Consider the following 22,824-nt stretch of genomic DNA (forward strand, 5'->3'; position numbering starts at 1 on the left):
CGCCCAGGGCCGGGCCCAGGCAGCAGCACAGGGCGCGGGCTCCGTCCCAGGCACTGCGGCCAAGAGAGGGCAGAGAGCCGGGAGGCAGCTCAGCAAGGCAGCGCCGGCCTTCAGGCTCACCTCCACAAGGAATGCCAGGGCGGCCAAATCCCGGCACGGCGTGTCCTTGCTGAGCAGCCCGAGCAGGTGGAACGCAATCGCGGAACATGCAGCTTCGGATGCGCGGTGCATTTCTCTGACAGGAGGAAACACGAGTCAAAGCCCTCAGCCAGCGGGGGAAAACCTCTCCCAGGACTGCCTCACAGAGGTCTGGCCTTTCTCCACCACCCTGCAAGGGGCAGCTGAGCCCTCTGGGAGGTTGCTGCTCTTGGGCACGCTCCTCTCCCAGCCTTTTGCAGCCTCCTTGGCCATCCCTTGGTGACAAGGCCTTCTGGCCCACGGCCACGGGGACTGTGTGGGACACCCCGGGCACAGGGCACACATGCTGGGGACAGCTGGGGAGCAGGGGGTCTCACCTGGCCAGCACACCCACAGCACAGTGGTGGGTGTCAGCACAGAGCAGGGTGTCCCAGCGACGCTTGTCTTCCATGGCCACCACCACATCCTCATAGTGCAGTCGGCAGAGCAGGGCCTTCAGGGTCTGCTCTGCAAAGCTGTGTGCAGAGCAAAGCCCAGGTCACGCTGGGAGCACTGGCCCCTGCCCTGGGCACATGGCAAGGACAGGAGGACTGGCATGGAGCACCTTCTGGGGCTGGTGGCAAGGCCGTGTTGCTGCTGGCATCCCTTCCAGAAGGTATCGACCTCCTCTGGCACATCCAGAGTGCTGAAGAGCACTTGGAAGAGCAGATGCACAATGAGGCCGGGGAAATTCACGGTCACTACATGTGGCACACAGGGCAGCTGGAGGATCTTCCACATCACCACGGTTGCCTGCAAAGGACAGAGTAGCCCGAGACAGCGCTCAGTGCCGAGGTGTCCGTGTGGCAGGACCCGAGCACAGGAGGGAGATGCCCGGAGAGCCACAGGGGGAGCACCAGGCCTGGTGGCCCTGGAGCTGCCCCGAGGCCAGGTTTCAGCCCAGCGCCTGAGGCAGGGAGACGGAGGATGGAGAGCTGCTGGAGAGGTGGCCTTGGGGCCAGCAAAGGCAGAAACTCACAGCCAGGGCAAGGACAGCCGTGTGGTCCCCATCGGAGGTGCACATGCTGTGCTCTGGCCAGCTCCCCAGCACATCCAGGAGTACGAGCATGGCCGGCTCTGCAGTCCTGAGCGAGCACATGATGCTCTTCCACATGGCCAGAGCAGCTCTGTGGGGTCAGAGCTCTGTCTCAGAGGAATCTGGGACACAGCAGCGTGGCCTGGGCGGCAGCGGGGAGCTGAGCTGCTCTGCCAGCCCTGCCTCTGCCCACTGCCCCTCACTGGCAGCACGCAGGCAGCCCAGCCCTGTGGGGACTGGCCCCTGAGGGGCAGGGGGGAAGCATGGCAGCAGGCTGGGGGGCTGGCAGGGGCCAGGGCTGGCAAAGGGAGCAGCCAGAGGGCCCTGGAATTCTCTGTGTCAGACACCTGGGACAGGCTGCACAGGGGGAAGGGCTGCTGAGCCCTGAGCCCTCTGGGCAGGTGGGCCCCATACCTGTCACACAATGGGGCCACACGCAGGAGAGCCATCACCACATCAGAGGGCTGTGCCTCTGTCAGATCCAGAAGGGGCCTGTACAGATTGTACTCAGGAAACTCATTGGCCACGAGCCACTGGTGGATGAACCTCACCATGGCGGGCACCTGGAGAAGGCAGGGGAGACTTGGAAAGCTGCCAGAGGGAGGAAAGTGCCCAGCTACCCCAGAGAAATGCTTCCCTTGCCACCACACTGCCATGGCCTCAAAGGCTCCCAGGGAGCAGCAGGCGTGGCTTGGGAGGCCAAGCAATTGCTGGGAGGAGAAAAGCCAGGCCACAGACTGCTTACTTGCTTTGGGCTGGAAAGACCCTCCTCCACAAGCATATCCAGCAGGGCAGCGCTGGTCTTGGTTTTGAAGATGGGAGAGTACGCTCTGAGCACGGTGCCCATGGCGCTGGTCTCTTCCTCCCAAATCCTCTTCATGAATTTGCAAACCATCTGCAGCAGAAGGGCAAGAAGCCCAGGATGCTGCATGGAGTGCTCCGAGCACAGTGCTGGGCTGAGCAGTGCCAGCAGGCCCAGCCCAGGTGGGGATGGCTGCAGGTACCTGCGCTGTTCTGCGGACGCGGCCACGGGTGCGTTCCTGCTCTCGTGTGCGCTGCACGGCTGCACCTGGCAAAGAGCGAGCACAGCCCGAGTTGAGGGGCTGCGGGAGAGGCCGGAGAACACAGCCCAGCCCTGCGCTACCCAGGCAGGGACAGCCCCGCGACGGCCCAGGGCATGGAGCACGGCTGTGGGGTGTCTGCCCGGCCCCTATTCCATCCTGTCCATGGGCATGGCCCCAGGGGATGGCATGGCATGGCATGGCATGGCATGGCATGGCATGGCATGGCATGGCATGGCATGGCATGGCATGGGGCCAAGCTGGCTGCAGGCACCAGCCCTGTGGCCCAGCTCTGCCACTCACCCTTCTGCCGTGGCTGGAACTGCTCCAGCTCTTTAGGCTGCTGTGCTGAGGCAGATCCAGGGCCTTCTTTCTCCTCCTTCCCCCAGGCCAGCTTGGGCATGCTCGCCGGTCTGTGCTCTACGACACTGCCTGGATTCATGGCTGCTTGCAGAAGGTGAAAAGGAAAAGGTCTGAGTCAGCAAGTGCTGCAGTCGTGCCTTGAGGGCACCTGCAAGAGTGAAGTCTTGGCAAGGCACCAGGACAGCAAGTCCTGCACTCTGGTCCTGGGGGCTCCAGCCACAAGGAAAGGAGACTCCTGTCAAGGATGGGGCAAAGCAAATGCCACAGTCTGCCCTCGAGGGCATCTGCAGAAGAGATGCCTCGGGAAGGCCAGGGGTCACCAAGTGCTCTGGTCTGGCCACGAGCTCACCTGCAGCAGTAATACCTCGGGAAAGCTCCGGGTCAGCAAGGAATGAGTGGCTATGCGAGGGCTCCTCACAGCACCGCTCTCTCGCGTCCTCTCTCGTCGTGTGCACCGAGCACTGTGGAGTGTAACTGTAACTTGTAACTGCCAACACCTCTGCCAGAGCGTGTCACCAAGGGCCCTTGGATCCCCTGTCCCGTTCCATTCCACGGTGACCATGCTGCACCGTGTCACCAAGGGCCCTTGCACGCACTGCCACCTGCCCTGGGGCCACCCCCAGCCCCCCAGAGTGGCCCAGGGTGGAAGGAATGCCTTGCCCCAGGTGTGTCAGACAGCCCAACAGGATCTTTAGGAAGGGCTCAGCCCATCAGCAAATGCTGCCCTGCTCTGCGGGCTCAGAGCAGCAGGAGCCCCCGCAGCTGCCGACGCAGCCACGGCGGGAAGGGCACGGTGCCTCCACAGAAGCTGGCACGGCCTCCTCGGGACACGTCCCACATGGTGGCCATCCTAAGCACGGCCGTGGGACACAGACCAGGAACGTGTGGGCCAGGGCAGAAATGCTGCTCTGAGCCCTGGGGCCCGGGCAGCGCTGACAGCAGCAGGTGAGGAACAGTCCCCGCCCAAGCAGAGTTTCCCCGAGCCCTGGCAGCACCGGTGCCCGTCTCCTGCCCCAGAAACCTGTGCCCCAAAAGGGCTTCTCTGCCAGAGGGCAGCCAAAGCTGGTGTGCACTGGGGGCTGTGCTCCGTCCTACAGGGGCTATTGGGAGCAGCACCTGGAGCAACTGGGGGCAACATTTGGTGCGTGTCAGATGTTGTTGCTCCTTCCCAGAATGATTTTTTCATGGAAGGGATTAGCAGCAGCACAGAAACACCAACAGCTACTGAACTTCACAGGACAAAGAGACTCCACTGAAACACTGCCATGTTTCCTTGTGCTTTTGTGTCTTTCTTGCACTCTGAAAGAAAAAGAATTGGCCCAAGCCCTGCTGTTCAAATCTCCAGCTGTTGTGTGTCTTCCTGTGGCAGCTCACTGCAGACACAACTGGCTGCCTGCTCAGCTGGGCAATGGACGGCCACAAACAGGGAGGGCCCTGGTGAACATCTCTTTGGTCTCGTGGGGCAGTGAGGGCACAGGAGACAAAGACTGCTCCTCCCGAGTTCATGGGGCAACAGAGAGATTTTATTTCCCAAGCCCCCCCTTACACAGGGCATTTGAAAGACCAGGCCTGGAAGCTCTCATTGGTTTGAGCTCCATGCCCCTTCAGGTTCTGGCCTGTGAGGTGCCTGCAGTTTTGGGAGATATTTGATTGGTCAAGACCCCTGTCAATCATGGTAACACTTCACCCTTCTTTTCTTTATAAAATTCTGTGTACTGTTCTCTGTCACCCATCTGCAAGGGCCCTTTGCCAACATGGGGACAGAGGACAGCGTGCATCTAATTTACACTGGAGCTGCAGCATTCCCCTCCAGGAACTGTTAGGGGAGAACTCAGGCCACAGGCATAATGCTTCTTGGTTACAAATTGAACTTATCTCTAAAAGCAGAAAGCTATTTAACCCTGAGCCCATTTAACACTTGGAGAAAAACCCAATTTTAAAAAACAACCTTTCAGCACTTGATCCCTTGGAGAAAAACCAAACTCCCAGAAAAGCAATCTGTAAACAGAAAAACTGTTTGCAAACATGAGAAATAATTTGTAAACAAATCAAATCCTTCTATGAACTGTCCATGAGGCAGGTGATCATTTGTAATGCTGTCTGTGGTTTCCAGTGTCCATATTTTAGGCAGCTGCATTGTACTGTTGTAGGATTTATTGTAAAACATGAGAACAGACTCAGAGGGGAGGAGGGTGTACCCTCAATCCAACCCCTTTTATTATTAACCCCTTTTATTTCTTTGTCTAAGAAATAATAACAGGATTAGAACATGGATTTTGAATACTATTAACTTATGCAAAGTTTCATCTAGGTTTACTGATAATATTTTTCTTTACCAGCCAGGTTCACGGCAAAGTACTTGATTGGGACATGTTTTGATACGGGCAAGGAACTTGGTTGGGAGACATTTTCTGTATTTATATTTTATCTAGTGCAAACCATATACTTTTGTCCCTTTGTTAGAAGTTAGAAATTTTTTATTTACTTTAATAAAAGCTGACTTTTCACTTTTAAAATGATGACAAGTGGCAGAATTTCAGTGAAAATCTTTGCAACTGCAATTTGCTTATGACAGATTGATGTTCTATGTGTACCTCAGTGGATATTCTTTGAATCATACCAGTTTATCTTGAAGCAATGCAAGAATAATTACTCGAATATTAAGAAAAGACATGTTAATGCACATACTAGGACTTCTTTAAGACAATGATTTACTAAAATATGAATATCAATCTAATATCGATATCCAACTGAGATGGACAAAAACTCTCTAGGAGTTTAAAGTTAGAAAATGTATGTTTATTGAGACAGACGGACAGTACATGGGATAATTCCCTAATGCACACTGCAAAAATCACAGGTATTACAAAGCTTTTTTATTTGCAGAAGTCTTGAATACACAAAATATGAATGCATATTCATATCCCTGTCACTTCTTCTGCTCTGCTTCATGCGCTAATTGGCAAAAAGGCAATTAAGCATGTGTAGTTCTGTTTCCTGAAATGAGTCAGGGGTCCATTTTGGGGAGGGGTCTCCAAAATGAGGAAGTAAAATAAGTCTTCCTCGTTCTGACCTTTCTGCCTTTCCCATGCATACGTGACAAATGAATCCTTGCCGTTTTCCTGTGCTTAATGGATCCCTAAAGTATGGGAAGTCTGCAACTGTTTTTGTGTCCCTGAAATCTGTTTATCACATTCTGTTTATCATGATAAGCACAGCTACCCAAACATAATGCTGGCAAGCAATGAGTTAATAGATCCTGGATATCTTATCTAAGATCCAGCTACTGTTAACTATGAACAAAGCCGATTTATCTACTTCCGATAAGTCAGCAACATCCAATTTAACTATCATCTTAACTTTCCTAAAATTCTTAATTCTTCAAAAAAAATGTCTCACCGGGAATGGGGACAGGGAATAGGAATGGGAATGGGGACAGGGAATGGGGAATGGGAATGGAGACAGGGACTGGGAGTGGTGATAGAGACAGGGAATGGGGACAGGGACCAGGAATGGGGACAGGGAATAGGACTGGGAATGGGGACAGGGACAGGGAATATTGTACAGGGATCAAGAATGGGGTCCAGATTGGGATGGGAGCAGGACGGGAATGAGACAGGGGGGACATGGGAACAGGCAGGGGCCAGGGGAGTATGGAAGGGGAGTAAGGAATGGGGCAGCCGCTGCAGGGGGACGAGGTGTTGGGATGGGGCACATGGGGACAGTTCCAGGGCAGGGGATCCTTGACCAGCTGCCCAGAACCTCCACCAGGGTCTCCCAGGGCAACTGGAGCCGCTCAGCCTGGGGTGCCCAAAGCCCTGAGAAACTCCCAGGTCCCTTCCAGGAACCCCCAAGTCCCTCAAACCCAGCATCCCCCACATCCCCTGCAAGACCCTCCCCATGTCCCCATCCTTGTCTTAGCTCAACATCTTTATTTTTACCTGCTTTTAAGAGTTTTGAAAGGGCAAAGAGAAACGAAAAGAAAATCCAAGCCATGGGGAGCCAGGTGGATGTGGAGCCCCTCAGCCGGGTGTCTTCCCAACATGGATCAGCAGCACCATGGGTCACCAGGGCTCTGCCCACTGGGGCTCACTGGGGATCATCCAGCACGGATCCTCCCGTGGGGGATGGAGCTGGAGAAGCGCACGGAGCTCCTCCCACACTGGGGCACTTGCAGGGCTGCACTTCATGGTGCCTCTGCTGGTTTTGGGTCAAGGCTGAGCTGTGTGATGAGCTCTTCCCACACCTGGGACACTCGTAGGGCCTGGGACATCACCAGGAGCGGGGCTGGGATGTGCTCTGGTGCCTGGGACATCACCAGGAGCGGGGCTGGGATGTGCCCTGGTGCCTGGGACATCACCAGGAGCGGGGCTGGGATGTGCCCTGGCGCCTGGGACATCACCAGGGGCGGTGCTGGCTCTGATGCTCTCCGGTGCCTGGGACATGACAAGGGGCGGTGCTGGCTGGGGTTTGTTTGGTGCCTGTGCAATCCCAAGGGCAGTGTCACAGCGGGGCAGCTCTCAGTGTCCCCAGCAGGTCACAGTGTCCAGGGCAGCCCGTGCCAGCGGTCACTGCGCACACGGGGCAGACTGGGCTGGACAGGGGATGGGGCAGAAATGCTGCCCCGGGACTGGGGTCTCCCCCTGCCTCTGGGGCCCAGCCCCTGCTGGGAGCGCCTTGGGCAGGGCACGGGGCTGCTGCTGGGCCAGGGGGACAGGCCGTGCCCCCTGTCCCCTGCTGCTGGGCCAGGGGACAGGCCGTGCCCCCTGCCAGCTGCCCAGGCCCCTCTGATGCCTGTCCCTTGTCCCTGTGGCTCCTGTCTCCACCATTCCCCACCACCTTCACTCCCTCCGTCAAAGCCCCACCCAACCCCTTCACAGTGACCTTTGGAAAGAAAGAATGAATGAAGGAAAGGAAGTGTTGTCTGTTCACCCTGGCTGGATGTCAGGCACCCACCAAAGCTGCTCTCTCATTCCCCTCCAGAGATGGACAGGAGGGAGAAAACCGAATGAAGGCTTCATGGGTAGAGCTAAGGTCTGGGACAGATCACTCAGCAAATGCCATCATGGGCAAAAAATATTCAAAATTGGAGATATTAATGGAATTTTTGCTATCTGGATCAGGGCAGGATAGTGAGAAGTAAAACCAAGCTTTAAAAACACCTTCTGCCCTTCCCTCCCTCCTTCCCATCTCTACCTCCCCCCACAGTGGGTGCAGGGAGACAGGGAATGGGGGCTCTGGTCAGTTCATCCCCTGTTGTTTCTCCTGCTGCTCGGGGGGAGGAGTCATTGCCCTGCTGTGCCAGGGGTCCCTTCTGGAGACACTTCTCCATGAACTTCTCCACGGTGAGTTCATCCCGCGGACAGCAGTTCTCCACAAGCTGCTGCAGCGTGGCTCGCTCCTCCATGGGCTCACAAGTCCTGGCAGGGCCCTGCTCCAGCATGGGCTCCTCTCCAGTGGGTTTGCAGGTCCCTGCCAGGTCCCTGCTCCAGCACAGGTTTCTCATGGGGTCGCAGCCTCTGCTCAGGCATCCCCCTGCTCCAGCATGGGCTCCTCCAGGCGCTGCAGGTGCATCTCTGCCCTCCGTGCCCTCCACGGGCTGCAGGGCCCAGCTGCCTCCCCAGGGACTGACCAGGGAATCTCAGGGCAATCAGCTCCAACAGCTGGAGCAGCTCCTGCCCCTCCTGCCCTGCCCTGCCCTGGGGGTGTGCAGAGCTGTTCCCCTCACAGGTCCTCACCCTGCTCCTCCCTGCTCACAGTCACAACTCCAGGATCACCCATTTCCTTAAATCTCTTATCCCAAAGGCGTTATCATTTTTAACAGGGCCAGCCTTGTCCAGCAGCCAGTCTGTCCTGGAGCCCGCTGGAATTGACTCTGTGGGACATGGAGGAACAGCTGCTCTCACAGAAGCTGCTCCTAGAGCCCCTCCCTTACCAAAACCTGGCCATGCAAACCTGGTATAAGTATGGTATGGTTTTTATTACCACTATTAATTCTTATTATTTCTATTACCTCTATTTTTGCTATTAATGGTACAGTTGTTATTATTATTACTAGTATTTTTAGTCTTTTGGACTCTATATTAATAGTGGCTAGATTAGAACTGGAAACAAAGGTACTTCATTGCAAGTAGCAGTTAGAGTTTTGTCAGCCTCTTGCCCTGCCCTGTTCTGTGTCATTGCTGTGTCTGTGTGTGAAGCTGCTGCTGCCAGGCCTCCCTATTTCTCTGGTTTGGGAAATTCCATGGCATTGCTCACATGTCAGAAAGAGAAAGCTCATTCCATTCAAACGCATGCCCTTAGCTCTTTGAGTCGCATTGTTGGAAGCTTGTTTTCTAACATTGTTGACTTTCTCAGCTTCTGTTAATATTTGTGATTTTATAACAAAATGTTCTTGGGTGTGATTGTGCAAGATTCTCTAATTAGCTTTCAGTTTGCTCTTGGGTTTCTTACCGGTGTGTCCGAGCTGAAGGCAGCATTTTGGGTGGAAGGCTTCAGTGGGAGGTGGGATTGCCTCGGCAGCAGCTGGTTTTGCAATGTGAGCAGCGCTGACAGAGATTCCGTGCGCTGAATATTCCGCCTGGTTGGAGCCGCAGTGCCCGGCTGGAGGGAGCCGCGCCGGGCGCTGCGGGTTGTGCCGGGCCGGGCAGCGGCCGCAGCCCCGGCAGGGCCCGGCCGTGGAGCCTTTGCTGGGCAGGGCTCGGCCCTGCGGCGCCGGGCGGGCGGTGCCGCTCCCGCCGGGACCCTGTGGGAGCCGGGACAGCGAGAGAGCCCGGGCCGAGCATCAGCCCCGGGGCACGGCCCGGGAGGGGGCACAGCCCGGGGGTCCCGCAGAGCCTCCCTGCTCCAGAGCCGCGCCTGCCGCAGCGGGGCAGCTGCGGCACCTGCGGGGCGCGGAGGAGCCGCAGGCGGCGTTCCGAGCGCTCCTTCGGGGCAGGATTTTGTCCCGCTGCGGGGAATTCCCGCGGGCCGGGCGGGCCGGGGCCGCTGCCGAGCGCCGCCGCCTTTCCCGGGAGCCGCCGGGCAGAGCTCTCTGCTCGGGGCTGGGAAAAACACCTTCACTCCCCTGGGAACATTTAAAAAGTTTAATACAGGACAAGAGGAGACAAGGGCCATAGAGCAAAGGTTGTTAGGGCCAGGTGCATCTCGGCACTGAGCCAAGAGCACACAGTTATCTCCGGAGATACTCCTTGAATACCTTTTCCCTTACACCAGCCGGTTGCATATTCATAGTCCCTTATGCATAGTAAACTTTTTCCCAAGTTAGTTTGCATATTCCAAGAACTGTTTAGCATGGCTCCTCCTCGGTTTAGGGCATGTGTATTCCTTGGTTGTGGTTTTGGTCCTTTTTTATCATCATCTTCAGTTTTGGCCCCGGCCCACACTGCCTTCAGACGGTGAGTGCTGATGGTTGGCAGATCTGTACAGGTGTCCTCATCCTGTGCTCACTGGATGTTATCCCATCCAAGCAGGCATTTTAACACAAGCATGCTTCTATCAGCTATGGCACTACTGTGTCTGAGCTTTATCAATGAACAACAGAAATAAAAACTATATAACAAAGTTATTGTAACACCACACATATAAAATCCAATGGAATATTTGCAAAAAGCCAATATTATAATATATATCTATAACAGGGTCAAGGGCCGGGTGCCCGCTCGGTGGCCCCGGGACAGCAGAATTTTGGGGTCCCGGTGCTGGCTGCCGGCAGAGCCCCGGCGCTGGGCCAGGGATGCGTGGGACCCTCCCGCAGAGGGGAGGGCTCTGCTGGGCAGCGGCGGCTGCAGCAGCGTTCACTGCGGGACCCAGCTCGCCGGCGGCGCCCCGGGAAGAGATGGGACCCGCTCGGAGGGGGCGGCGGGCGGCGGGCGGCGAGCTCAGCCTGGCACTGGCCTTGGCTTGCAGGTGGCCATGAGCGAGTGTGCCGGGACCGCATCTTGGAGCGGGCGCGGCTGCTGAGTGAGCAGGGCCAGCGGGAGAAGCCGCGGGGGTGCCGGGCGGGGCTGAGGCGAGGCCCGGCAGGGCGGCAGCCGGAGCTGCGAGGGGAGAGAGCGGGGAGCGAGCGGAGCCCACAGCGTCCCGGGCCAGGCAATGGGAGCGGGCTGGAGCCGGGCAGGGGTGCCCGAGGCGTGGCGCAGCATCGGCCCCGCTGAGGCATCGCGGTCCCCCCGCAGCGCAGCGGCGCCCTTGTGCCCCTGGAGCCAGCGCTGCTGTGGATGACGTCGTGCCCTGGCTCCCGCGGCGTCGTGCGGGTCCTGGACTGGTTCGAGCTGCCCGACGGCTCCGCGCTGGCCACGGAGCGTCCGCAGCGCTGTCAGGACCTCTGGTACTCGCTGGCCGAGCGGGGGTTCCTGACGGAGCCCGTGGCGCGGGGCTGTTCCGCCAGGTGCTGGAGGCCATGCGGCGCTGCACCAGCTGCGGCTCCTGCACCGCGACATCAAGGCTGAGAAAGTCCTCATCAACCTGGTCACGGGCGAGGCAAAGCTCATCGACTTCAGGTGCGGCACGATCCTCCAGGACACGTTCTACACCAGGATGTCAGGTTGTTATGGACAAATTCAACTGGGGAGACTAATTATAGACAAATAAATTAACAAGAATTTATTAAGCAAGTGGTATTAAGCAAAAGAACAGCGCTGGGCATCTGGGGAGGCTCTGCTCTGCCACGGCGCACCTTCCCCCTTTGACCTTTTTGTTTTTATAGTCCCTTTTTTTTTCCGGCTGACGTATTTTCTCTCAATGCACTGTGCGCCGGTGCAATTGGTTGCTTGGGGGACTTTTTTCTGCCCTTGGTGGTCATAAGAATGAAGATTCCTCATCTTCCTTGCAGATTGTCCTTGGTCTAAAAGTTAACTTGTATATAATTAGTTACACAGTCTTTTATGCTAGTTGCATTCCCTATTCAGTTCAAATTCTTATCTCCTTTAACGCTCATTTTGATGAACAAAGACCTTTTTATTTATTACAATCCCCCCTTTTTCTCTTTACCAATTTGTTCATTAAAACGCTTTAACTCTTGGTAGCTTAAGACCAGGGTTTCATCTACTTCTAAGTCCCTGGGCAATGTTTCCTACCTATCTCTAATAAGCATTAGATGAGCTGCCTCTAGTCTTCCTTTTACAATGTCTATGATTTTATTACCAATGTAAGGTCTGAAAGTTAAATTTAGTAACAACAATATTACGGGACAGCAATCCCCCTTATACAGAATTTCTCCTTGAGTGCCATACCCCAGAGTTTTGCACCCCTCAGGGTACCATGAGGTCTTTAAAAATTTACCTGGATGGGTGACAGCCAAGGCGGTTGCTATGGTTTCACAGCCCCAATACCCACACAGATATTCCCCAGGATAATGAAAATATCCCCTCCCAGGATTGGAACTAGGACACCAATAGGTAGCCTGGAGTTCATGTTTACTCCATTCCCACATAGAGTCTGCCAAGTCTTTGTTAGTAACAAAAAAAATGGGAGCTACAGTGGTGGCATTATGCTTAACAACTTTCCCTTGGTCTGTTTTGGTCGGAGTCCAATTAAATGGCTGGTGTGCATAGTCCCCTTGACCAGGCCAGGTACAACATATAACTAATATGCACAGAATTTGCCAGCAAGGGTGGAGTCCAGACTGCCCCAGGATCTGATTATCATTATCTCCTGATTCCCAGTGTTTGTTTTGACATGTTATTGCCGGGCTCACCTTTACCCTGCAGCACTGGAAGGGTTAGTATCCCCCCGGGACCTGCAGATGGTTCCGTGAGCCCAGCCGGGCTCAGTAGCCAATTCTAATTTTGGCCATGGTTCGTGAACATGAAGTCCAGTTCTTTTCCATAGGAATGAAGGAACAAAGCCCCAATGTTTTAGGGGTAGATGAGAGGTGACCACCAGAGGACGAGGCCAGCCAAAGCTGCCAGATTTTATTCTGAGAGATGCCCTTGAATATAGGGCATGTTTTAGGCAGAATGTCAGTATTGGCTAAGGGCATCTGAAAAGATAGAGAGTTCTTTTCCATAGCAAGAAATGCACAGATCCCCAGTGCTCCAGTAGCTGATGAGAGGCAGCCCTTGACATCCCAACATCAGCCAGACCTGTCAGGTGGCCCCCGGCAGGCCAAGCCAGCCAGACCTGTTCCATGTTTCCCTCGCTTCCATGGGGCCCCACAGTGTCCCAATTTTCCCTTGCTTCCAGGAGGCCCTGAGGTGTCACAATGCCCCCCCTGGTGACACAAGCCCCTGAAGGGTTGGAATGGTCTCCATGGTTCCATCAGGCCCCACAGAGTCATAATGGTCTCTGGGTCCATGAAGCCCTGCGGTGTCACCATGGCCCCTTGGTTCCATGGGCTCCAGTGGTGCCACAATGATCCCCTTGGTTCCATGAGGTGCCCACAGTGTCACAGTGATCTCCATGGGAAGGAAAGAACCGAGCCCCAGTGTGGCAGGGGCAGCCACCAGAGGCCAAGGCCAGCCAGGCTTGACAGTACTGGCAGATTTTGTCTGGGAGGAACTCTTGGATATAGGGAATTTCAGACATGGAATCCCAATTTCATTCATGGACACCCAGAGGAGAAACACAATTCTTTTCCACAGGAAGGAAAGCACAGAACACCGGTGTTTCAGGGGCAGATGAAAGGCAGCCACCAGCAGCCTAAGCCAGCCAGACCTCTCTCTCCCGGTAGCTTTTGTCTGAAGGCAAACCTTGGATATAGGAAATCTGGGAGGTGGAACCCCAACTTCGGCCATTTCTGCAAAGACAAGAAGGATGGTTGTTTTCCACAGGAAGGAAAGCACAGAGCCACAGTGTTTCAAAGGCAGAAGAGGAGAGAGTTGGCTCCTGGGGGGCCAAGCCAGCCAGAGCTGTTTGTCCTGGCAGCTTTTGTTATAGAGGAATTCTTGGATACATGGAATTTGGGAGGAGGAATCTCAATTTTGACCATGGTCACCTTGAGAAGGACAACTATTTACATTGGACAGAAAGCGCCAAGTCCCAGTGTTTCAAAAGCACATGAGATGCATCTCTCAAGAGGCCAAGGGCAGCCAGACCTGTCTGTCCTGGCTGATTACACTTGCAAGCAATTCGTGGATTTATGGAGTTTCGGAGGTGGAATCCCAGTTTTGGCCATGAGTGCCTGGTCAAGATGAAAGTTTTTTCCTGTAAGAAAAGCGTGAAATCCAAGTGTTCTGAAAGAAGATGAGAGGTGGCCACCCTTAGGCCAAGCCAGCCAGAGCTGTTTCGCCTGGCACCTTTCGTCTAGGGGCTATCCTTGGACACAGGGCATTTTGGAGGTGGAATCTCAATTTTGGCTGTGGGTGCCTGGACAGGAAGATGAGTTCTTTCCATTAGGAAGGAAAGCACACAGCCCCAGTGTTTCAGAGGCACATGAGTGCCAGTCCTCAGGAAGCCAAGGCCATCCATACTTGTCAGTCCTGGCATCATTTTTCTGGGAACTATCACTGGATATAAGGAATTCTGGAGGCAGATGCCCAATTTTGGCTTTGGCTCCTGGTCAAAATGGATGATTTTTCCCATAAGAAAGAAAAGCACATGGTCCCAATGTTTCAAAGGCAGATGAGAGGTGGCCCCTGGGTGGCCAAGGCAGCCAGACCTGTCTCAGACCTGGCAGATTTCATCTGGGAACAATCTTGGCATATAAGGAAATTTGGAGGAATCCAAATTTTGGCCATAGGTCCCTGAAGGAAAAGGACAGTTCTCTCCCATAGGAAGGAAAGCCCAGAGTCCCAGTGCTTCAGAGTGTCTTGGTTCGACAAGACAGGAGTCTGTGAAAGAGGGCAAAGCCTCCTGTGCAATGGAGAACGGCAAACCCCCCTCCCTCTGAATTACCAGGATCTTTAAATTAAAAGGCTCTCAGGCAAAGATGTGGGAATGGGAGTAACAATTCTTTACTAGGAGAAAACTAGACAACAATTTAAAAAGGCAAATGCAATCGGTACAAACAAAACCAGTGAAAAAGTCCAGAACCTGAGGAGTCGGGGTGCCAGTAGCAGTTCTGCTGGGACAATTGTTCCCCTTGCAATGGTTGATGAATTGCAGCTGAAGTGGTGATCTTTAGAAGGGTATAGTTTTCCTCTGAAGATCTGGTGGCAGTGGGGCCGGTCTTCCTCTGTGTCGGGGTTGCCTCCGAGCTCCGCCGCCACCGCCTCAGCGCGCTCCGGCGGCTTCGCTGCGAGAGCCGCCGAAGAGAGCTGCTTCTCTGGGAATCCCGTGAAGAGAGAGAGCCAGCTGCCTCTCTCCCCCAAAGCTACCCCTTTAAACAATAATAGAGTTCTTGGCTTCCCCCTCTGGGTGGGACCCCTCACAATAGGATGGTGTTACATTTACCAGCCCGGCAGTGAGTCAGTCAATAGTGTATAAACAAACCATTGCCTCTACTGGGCAAACCATTGTCTCTGAGAGAGATAACAAAACCTGTCCAACAGGTTTGCCTTCAACAGATGGCAAATAGAATACAAGCTTATTTTACAACCCAGGACACAGAGGCAGATGAGAAGCAGCCCTCGACATGCCAAGGTCAGCCGGACCTGTCAGGTGGTCCCCAGGAGGCCCAGCCAGCCAGACCTGTTCCATGTTCCCTTGGTTCTGTGGGACCCCACAGTGTCACAATGGCCCCGTGCTTCCATGAGGCCTTGCAGTGTCACAATGGATTCGTGGTTCCACAGAGCCCTGATGTGTCACAATGGCCCCTCGGCTCCGTGTGCCCTCGCTGTGTCACAACGGCTCCTCTGTGACACTGCGGCTGCACAAGGTCACCATGGACCCTTGGTTCCTAGGGGTCACTGAGTTCACAATGGTCTTCTTGATTCCCTGAGGCAGCCCAGTGTCATCATGGCCCCTTGGTTCCATGAGGTTCCCCAGTGTCCCCGTGGTCGCTGTCAGAGGCTGGATGAGATCCATGTCCCGAGACACCTTGGGATGCTCAGAATGCCCGTGTGGGGCCGGGGACGGGTCAGGCCTTGGTTTGTGGTGGGACAGAGCCCCGCCCCCAGCCTGGCCTGGCAGAGCTGTCAATCACACAGCAGGGGCGGTGCTGATTGGCTGAGCTGTCAACCAATCACACACTAGCAGCTGGTGCCTACCCTGACTCTGATTGGGCAATCACCTGGCAGTCCCACCCCAGGGGCGGGCCCATGGAGGCCCAGGGGGTTAAAAGCCGGAGCACGAGGCCAGCCCCTGGTCAGGATCCTGCCTTCTCCTGGGGTTCCTCTGTTAGCGACGCTGGAACCTGAGCAGCTGGTGCCTGTGTGTGTCTTTCTATACATCTGCTGCCTTTCTGGTGTTCTCTATTTATTCTCCTTCTAATCCTGCTTACCTGGAAGATTTTTGAGTAATTTAACATCTTGCGGGCTAGCGGTTTTTAGGTAAAGTGGGCTAAGTTAATGAAGTTAATACTATGATTAGAGTTTTATGTAGAACAGGATGTTGTATGAAACCCTTTGCCAAAATTCCTTGGTTATATATATTTTGCAGGTAACATTTTGTGTCATTTTGACCTCTTAGCTCAGTTGGTTAGAGCATGGGGCTGGTATCATTGGGGCTGTGGGTTCAATGTCTGTGTGGGCCATGCAATGAAGAGCTGGATTTGATGATCCTTATGGATCCCTTCCCACCAAGAGTATTCTTTGCATCTGGCCATGCTGAGAATATCTGGTTGGTGTTTCTCTTGTGCACCAAACTCAAGTAAAGGAACCTTTGGTGACCCCAAAGTGTTCTGGGGTGTTACAGCCCTGCAGACTCACAATGGCCTCTTGTGTCCATGAGGCCCACAGTGTCAAACTGGCCCCTTGGTTCCATGAGGATCTGCAGGGTCACACAGGTTTGTGACATTTGTCCTTGCTGCCCCTCACATCCCCCTGCCCCACAAACAGCCCCGAGCCACCCGTGAGGGACAGGCCCTGCTGTGCCAGGCTGGGCTCAGGGCTTGGCCTTTCTGCTTCCCCCAGCCAGCCCAGGCCTTGCTCAGCATTGCAGTTCCCTGCTCTGAGCCTTGGGCTCCCTGCAATCCTGGCCTCAAGGATCTGCTCTCTCCAGTCCCTGGGAGGCTTTGGCAGTCCCTGTCCTCAGTGGGGCCCACTGATGCTCCAAGGGACTTGGAGTTTTACTTCTGTCTCCTTGAGCAGCTTCTTCAGCCTTCTCTCAGTGCCTCAGGATCCTGGACAGGGGCCCAAATCAACTGTAGGGATAATCAAGATACACAAAGCCCTTGGAGGCTCTTTCTCTTCCTTCAATTGTCTTCAGCTCCCCAGGCCTTGCAGAGCTGATTGGAGTCAGTCAGGAGTTCTGTTAAGGAGGAAGATTTCAAAGTACACCTCATGACCGTTTTTCTTCAATCAAGTGAGTATAGTTTTATTTCCCAGTTCAGAGAAGAGCTAATAGAAGCATTCCCCAGGTGATCTTGACACTGAAGTTCTCCTTAGGAGGCCTGGGCATGTAGAAGAATGAGCCCCCTGAGGGCTGACCCTGTTTGGACAAGCTGCTCCTCACCCCCAGCCTCATCATGTCTGACATCGCCCACCTGGCACTGACATCCCTGTGCCCTGCAGCAGAACCTTGTCCCTGAGCTCTGCAGCTCCATGTCCCAGCCCATTGCACCGTGTCACACCTGCTCTTCTCAGGGCTCTGCCTGCACACAGGCCCAGGAGAAGTTTTCCTCTTGGGAAGGAAAGAATGGAAAAGCCTGAGCAGGTTTCCTAAACAACAAACCCCACTCAGGAGCCACCTGCTCAGTACAGGCTTCCTGGAATGGTGTCACCTTTCTAAAGGGACAGTGTGACCAGAAATGATCTCTGGATGCAGAATTCTCTGAGTCTCCTAGCTGAATTCTCTGTCCCTGTCCTTTCCCTAGATCCATGTTGCAGATGGAAGCTGCTGGTGCCATCCTCACCTTTAACCTCTCTTTGGAATGCAGATGTTCCCTGGTGTTTAAAGCAGGATTTCCTCAATGCTTCTATACATCTTTTGTGTTCCCCATGGAACAAAGGGGCCATTTTGGCACTGAGGGGGTGACGTGGAAGCAAGGAGTCAATTGTGACCCTGGGGTCCCATGGAACCAAGGGGCCATGGTGACACAGCAGGGCCACGTGGATCCAGTGGTCCATTGTGACACTGTGGATCCAAGGAGACCATGGAGACACCCCCAGAACCTCATGGAACCAAGGAATCCATGGTGACCCAGCGGGGCTGCATGGAGCCAATGGTCCATGGTGACACTGCCCATCCAAGGACACTGCAGAAGCTCATGGAGCGAGGTGGCCATTGCGACACTGAAGAACTTCATGACACCAAATATCCATGGGGACACAGCAGGGCATCATGGAACCCAGGAAACGCTGTTGGCAGTGCAGAAATTCATGGAACCAAGGGCCGTGGTGGCACTGCAGAACCAACACAGCTGCTGCACCTTGTCCCCTGCCCTGCACAGCTCCTTGGGAGGCACGGCAGGAGCAGCACCCTGGGAGCCTTGGAATGCACCTCTGGCATCCATGGCTATGCTCCCAGGGGTTGGAATTCCAGTTCCCAGCCAGGAAAAGAAGTTCCTGTCCTAGAAGGAAAAGCTCTTATGGAAGAGCCAAAAGCCAAGTGGAGCAAGATCTTACAGTGACATTTCACTGCCAGCCTTCATAACTTCACCTGTGGTTGTCATAGCTCATGGATTGGGAATGAAATCAGGACAGGGTCTTTGGTGGGAGCTGCCCTGGGTCAAAGGAGGCACTGAGAGAGAAACAGAGCAGGCAAAGGAAGGCAGGAGAGAAAGGAGGTGTTTTGGTTTGGAAAGACAGGTGTCTGCTAAGGAAGGCAGGAGCCTCCCCTGAAATGGAAAAATGAAGACTCTTTCTTTAAGAATTGCTATAAATTTGAAATTAAGGGCGGCTGTCAGGTAAAAATATGGAAGCAGGAATAACAGTTTTTATTAGGGAAGAAAATAAACAATGCAGTAAACTAGAACACTGACAGAGTCAGAATACAACTTGACACTCTGTTGGACAGGGTGTTGACCGCAGTCCAATTGTAATTGTGGCTGCAGTCCTCCAGGAGTGTCAGCTGTGGTTCTGTTGGAGAAGTGATCCTGTAGGAATGGGAGTCTTCCTCTGAAGAGGAAGAGGCAGTTGTTCCTCTGAAAAATCCAGCCCAGAAAAAGCTGTGCTGGTGGGCCAGAATCTCAAAACTAGATGCAGGTAGGAATGCTTGGCTCCTCCCTCTGGGCGGAACATCTCACAATGGGATGTTACAGTTCTCATCTGTCATGCAGTGACATTCAATAGCCCATTATCAGCAGATGTCTCCCCTGAGGGAGGATTGATTGTGGAAGAGATAAGGAAAAACTGCCGACTTAACACAGGACAACTGCCATACAGATGGCAAATAGAATACATCTTGCTTTTCAGTCTGGGACAGGAAGACACAAACAAAATCAGCTGAGAAGGCAGCACTCTGAAAAGCAAACCAGAACTGACAGAAAATGAATGGGACAGAAATCAGTAATTCTGATAGTTTTATTTATTATAAAAATAAATCACACCCACCCAGCCCCACACAGTCCCAATCCCACACCCTCAAATTTGGATCTCACTTCTTCTGATCTCCTTCCAACTACATCTCAACCTGGAGGCTGTGAAGGTGACTAATTTTGGCATGGGAGTGAGGTGGGAACCAGCCATTTTGAGGTGGGTTGTAGCCAGTTTGGGGTAAGACTGTGCAGCTTCCAGGGGGATTGAGTCATTTTGAGATGAAAGAGCAATCCACCTTGGATTTTGAAGTGCAAAGATATGGAGAATACTGCCATATCTCCTCCAAGAACCCACAAATCATCCAGAATATGTTCCCAAACAGTAAATTCTACCTCAAATACTTCTTAAATGGTGGGACTTTTGACATCTCTGGTCAATAATATTTTTAATATTTTTTCAGGTGTTTTTAAGTGATAAAGACAAATCAGTAGAAAATTAGGGCCAAACCAAAACCAGAGACCCCTTGAGCATCCCCTGGACACTGGACAAAACAAACTCAGCAGAAATCAAACTTAACCCTCTATAAAATGTCTTGAGGAAGATTTGCTCTTCCCAAAAGTCACTTGTGATGGAAACCCAAATAAATCCCACACATGAATAAACCATAAACAGAAGCAATTCTCTGGCAATTCCAAATTCTGTCAGTTCCAGCACAGCTCCAATAAAGATGCTGGCAGACTCCAAAGAGGAAAAGTGGAAATTTGGCCCAATACAAATTATTAAAAAAAAGGAAAGGTCGTGTAGCTGTCACAAAGGTGACAGAGACAAAGTAAATAATGATTCTCATATTTGGAAAAGCACCCACGCCTCTGAATTCAGAAGTTATTTGAGATTTAGCTACTTGAGCTGGGCTTCCTGTAGGACTTTTGGTAGCCTTGTATTTCTCACCTTGGGGTGAATGATCCTTGTCAATCTTGCTGATATCATTTGGTTCCTTTCTTCCAGTGATTTTAACAGACTTTTCAAGGTAGGACAAGAAAATATTTTCTTTACACTGGCCACCCACAACAGCCATTTTCCTCATAAGCTCTCCCAAAATCTGCTCAGAGGAAGCTGCATCCAAGTTTCCAAGAGTTCCTCCAGAAAGAGCCACAAACTCCACAGAGGAGAGAACCAGGCTGTTGTCAAAGACCCTTGGGGTCACACAACAGAACCCTGAACCCACTGTGCAAAATAATATTGCAGTCTGGGTAATAAAATTGTTAAAGAGATGTCTCTGCCCCAATTAAGGTGCTCAGGCGACCAAATCCAAAGTGGATTTTATTGAACAGTAAATGTGAGGTAGAGAGACATGGAAAGAAAAAGAAAAGGGGGGAGAGCAAGGGAGTGACAAGGACAGAGATCTCCCCTGGGGCAGGGCAAGTGTGACATTGTCCCCTGTGTGTGTGGCCTTCCCAGGGTGGGGGTTTTACACCTGAGCCAGTTTGGGTAAGGGGGGTGGTGTTCACCCCCCACCCCGAGCAGGGATTGCCTCACTGTTTCAGGTTACAGTGTCAGATGTAACCAAAAGTGTTTTCAGTCACCATCTCCATAAACTGTTATCAACAGGTGGGGCAGTGTTCTTTATCTCTTCCATGGCTCAACCCTGATAATGCTCTCCAGGGGCCATCTTTTCTTAATGGGCCATTGAGTGTCACTGCAGGACTGATAAAATTACATCATCCCATTGTGGGATGCTCCGCCCAGGGGGAGGAACCAAGCATTCCTGCCGGGATATAATCTCACCCTTGCAACACCACAACCACCTTGCCTACTGGATTCCCAGAGGACAAGAGCTCCATAACCACCACTGGACCTTCAGAGGAAGACCAGACCCTTCTACAGGATCACTGCTTTGACAGAATCACGTTCATCACTCCAGCCGGACTGCAGTCACCATTTCATCAGACTCCTACCATCACCCTGACCAACGGGGTGTCAGGTTATATCCTGACTCTGTGAGTTTAAACCAGTGTTTCTGTATCGTTGCTGTGATCTTAATTTTCTTATTCAATTGTCATTCTGGCTTAGACTCTCCCCCTGGTTTGCTTTGAAGCCAGTACAAAACTCACTGTACTCATCGCTTGTTTTTCTCCAAAAACAGGATTTCCCATACCCAAACGTTCACCAGATGGAGAAGGTTGCGAGGAAGAGGAAGATTCCCTGGGACACCGAGGCAGGTGAGGAGGAAGCCAGTGCCCCTTTCCCCCTCTCTCCTGCTCCATCTCCCAGCCCAGCCTGGCCCCCAGCTGCAGGACAGCCCCGCTGCCGGTGCCCTCCTGCTGGTGATGCACTGGAGGGATCTGCTTGCCCTTCCCTGTGGCACGGAGGCAAATCCCATCCTCTCCTTGTCCTTCCTCCTCCAGACAAGGAGCTGAGGATGGAGACCAGGAAGGACAAATCCCTGCAGCAGAACCTAATGGAAGAGGCCGTTTTGAGCAACTCCACAGCGCAGGAATCCAACAGGGAGGAAAATCCCTGGAGGTCTCACAGGAGGAGGGGCTGCAAGCCCAGCCCAGGATGCTCTGAGGAGGAAAGACCCACTCTGGGCCAGGAAGGTGGGCAGAGCTTCAGTCAGAGCTCAGAGCTGGTGGTCCCTGAGAAGCTTCCTGATGGGCAGAAGCCCTACAAGTGCTTGGAGTGTGGGAAGAGCTTCAGGGAGAGCAACAGTCTGAAATGCCACCTGATGATCCACACCGGGGAATGGGCCTACGAGTGTGCGGAGTGTGGGAAAGGATTCAGCTCCAACTCTCACCTTGTCAGCCACCAACACATCCACACCGGGGAATGGCCCTACGGGTGTGGGGAATGTGGGAAGGGCTTCAGACGGAGCTCTGACCTCATCATCCACCAACGCATCCACACTGGGGAGAGGCCCTATGAGTGTCCTGAGTGTCAGAAGAGGTTTCACAGCAGCTCTGGTCTCCTCAAACACCAGTGGATTCACACGGATGAGAGGCCCTTCCACTGCCCTGACTGCAGGAAGGGCTTCAAGCGCAACTCCACCCTCGTCACACACCAGCGTATCCATACCGGGGAGAGGCCCTACATGTGCTCCACTTGTGGGAAGACGTTTAACAGCAGCTCAGATCTCCTCCGGCATGAGCGGATTCACTCTGAGGAGAGGCATTTCCTCTGCCCTGACTGTGGCAAGGGCTTCAAGCAAAACTCCCATCTTGTCAGCCACCAACGCATCCACACTGGGGAGAGGCCCTACTTGTGTCCCCAGTGTGGGAAGAGCTTCACCTGGAGCTCTGACTTGACCAAACACCAACGGAGGCACCAGTAAGGGAAATCCTGAAAGTTCCCCAGCTGCAGGAAGAGCTTTGTGCACTGCTCCAGTTTCATCCCCCATTGGAAGACCACGTTGGGAAGAGCCTTGGTGACCCATGTTCCCTGTGATCCATGCTGGGAAGACACCTGTCCCTTTTCCTGCCCCTACCAATGGCCTGATATGGGATTGAAGGGCATGAGGGTCTGGCCATGGCCCTGTCACTACATTCACTCCCACCTCAGGTCATTGCCAGGGGCAGGAAAGGGACTCTCTCTCTCTTTCCCTGAGGAGACGGGTGTCCTTTCCTTGCAGGAGGAAACATGTGGCCAGGAAGATACAATTGATGGTGATGTAGTTTTCCCTGTAAATAGTTTTTCTTATCCCTTCTGTTGTCAATATTTTTTCTGTTTCTCTTTG

The 22,824-nt window shown here is 53.4% G+C and overlaps 1 protein-coding gene across 1 annotated transcript; it reads left to right on the plus strand.

Moving 5' to 3' along the window:
- The first annotated feature begins 21,496 nt into the window (after positions 1-21,496).
- On the plus strand, positions 21,497-22,570 carry LOC110484529 (uncharacterized). The gene has a single exon (XM_085564495.1). The coding sequence runs from the start codon at positions 21,514-21,516 to the stop codon at positions 22,420-22,422; it is 909 nt and encodes a 302-aa protein (XP_085420621.1). The 5' UTR covers positions 21,497-21,513; the 3' UTR covers positions 22,423-22,570.
- The last annotated feature ends 254 nt before the right edge of the window (positions 22,571-22,824 follow it).

Source organism: Lonchura striata, chromosome 33 (genome assembly GCF_050655825.1).
Source record: "Lonchura striata isolate lonStrDom1 chromosome 33, ASM5065582v1, whole genome shotgun sequence".
NCBI lineage: Eukaryota > Metazoa > Chordata > Aves > Passeriformes > Estrildidae > Lonchura > Lonchura striata.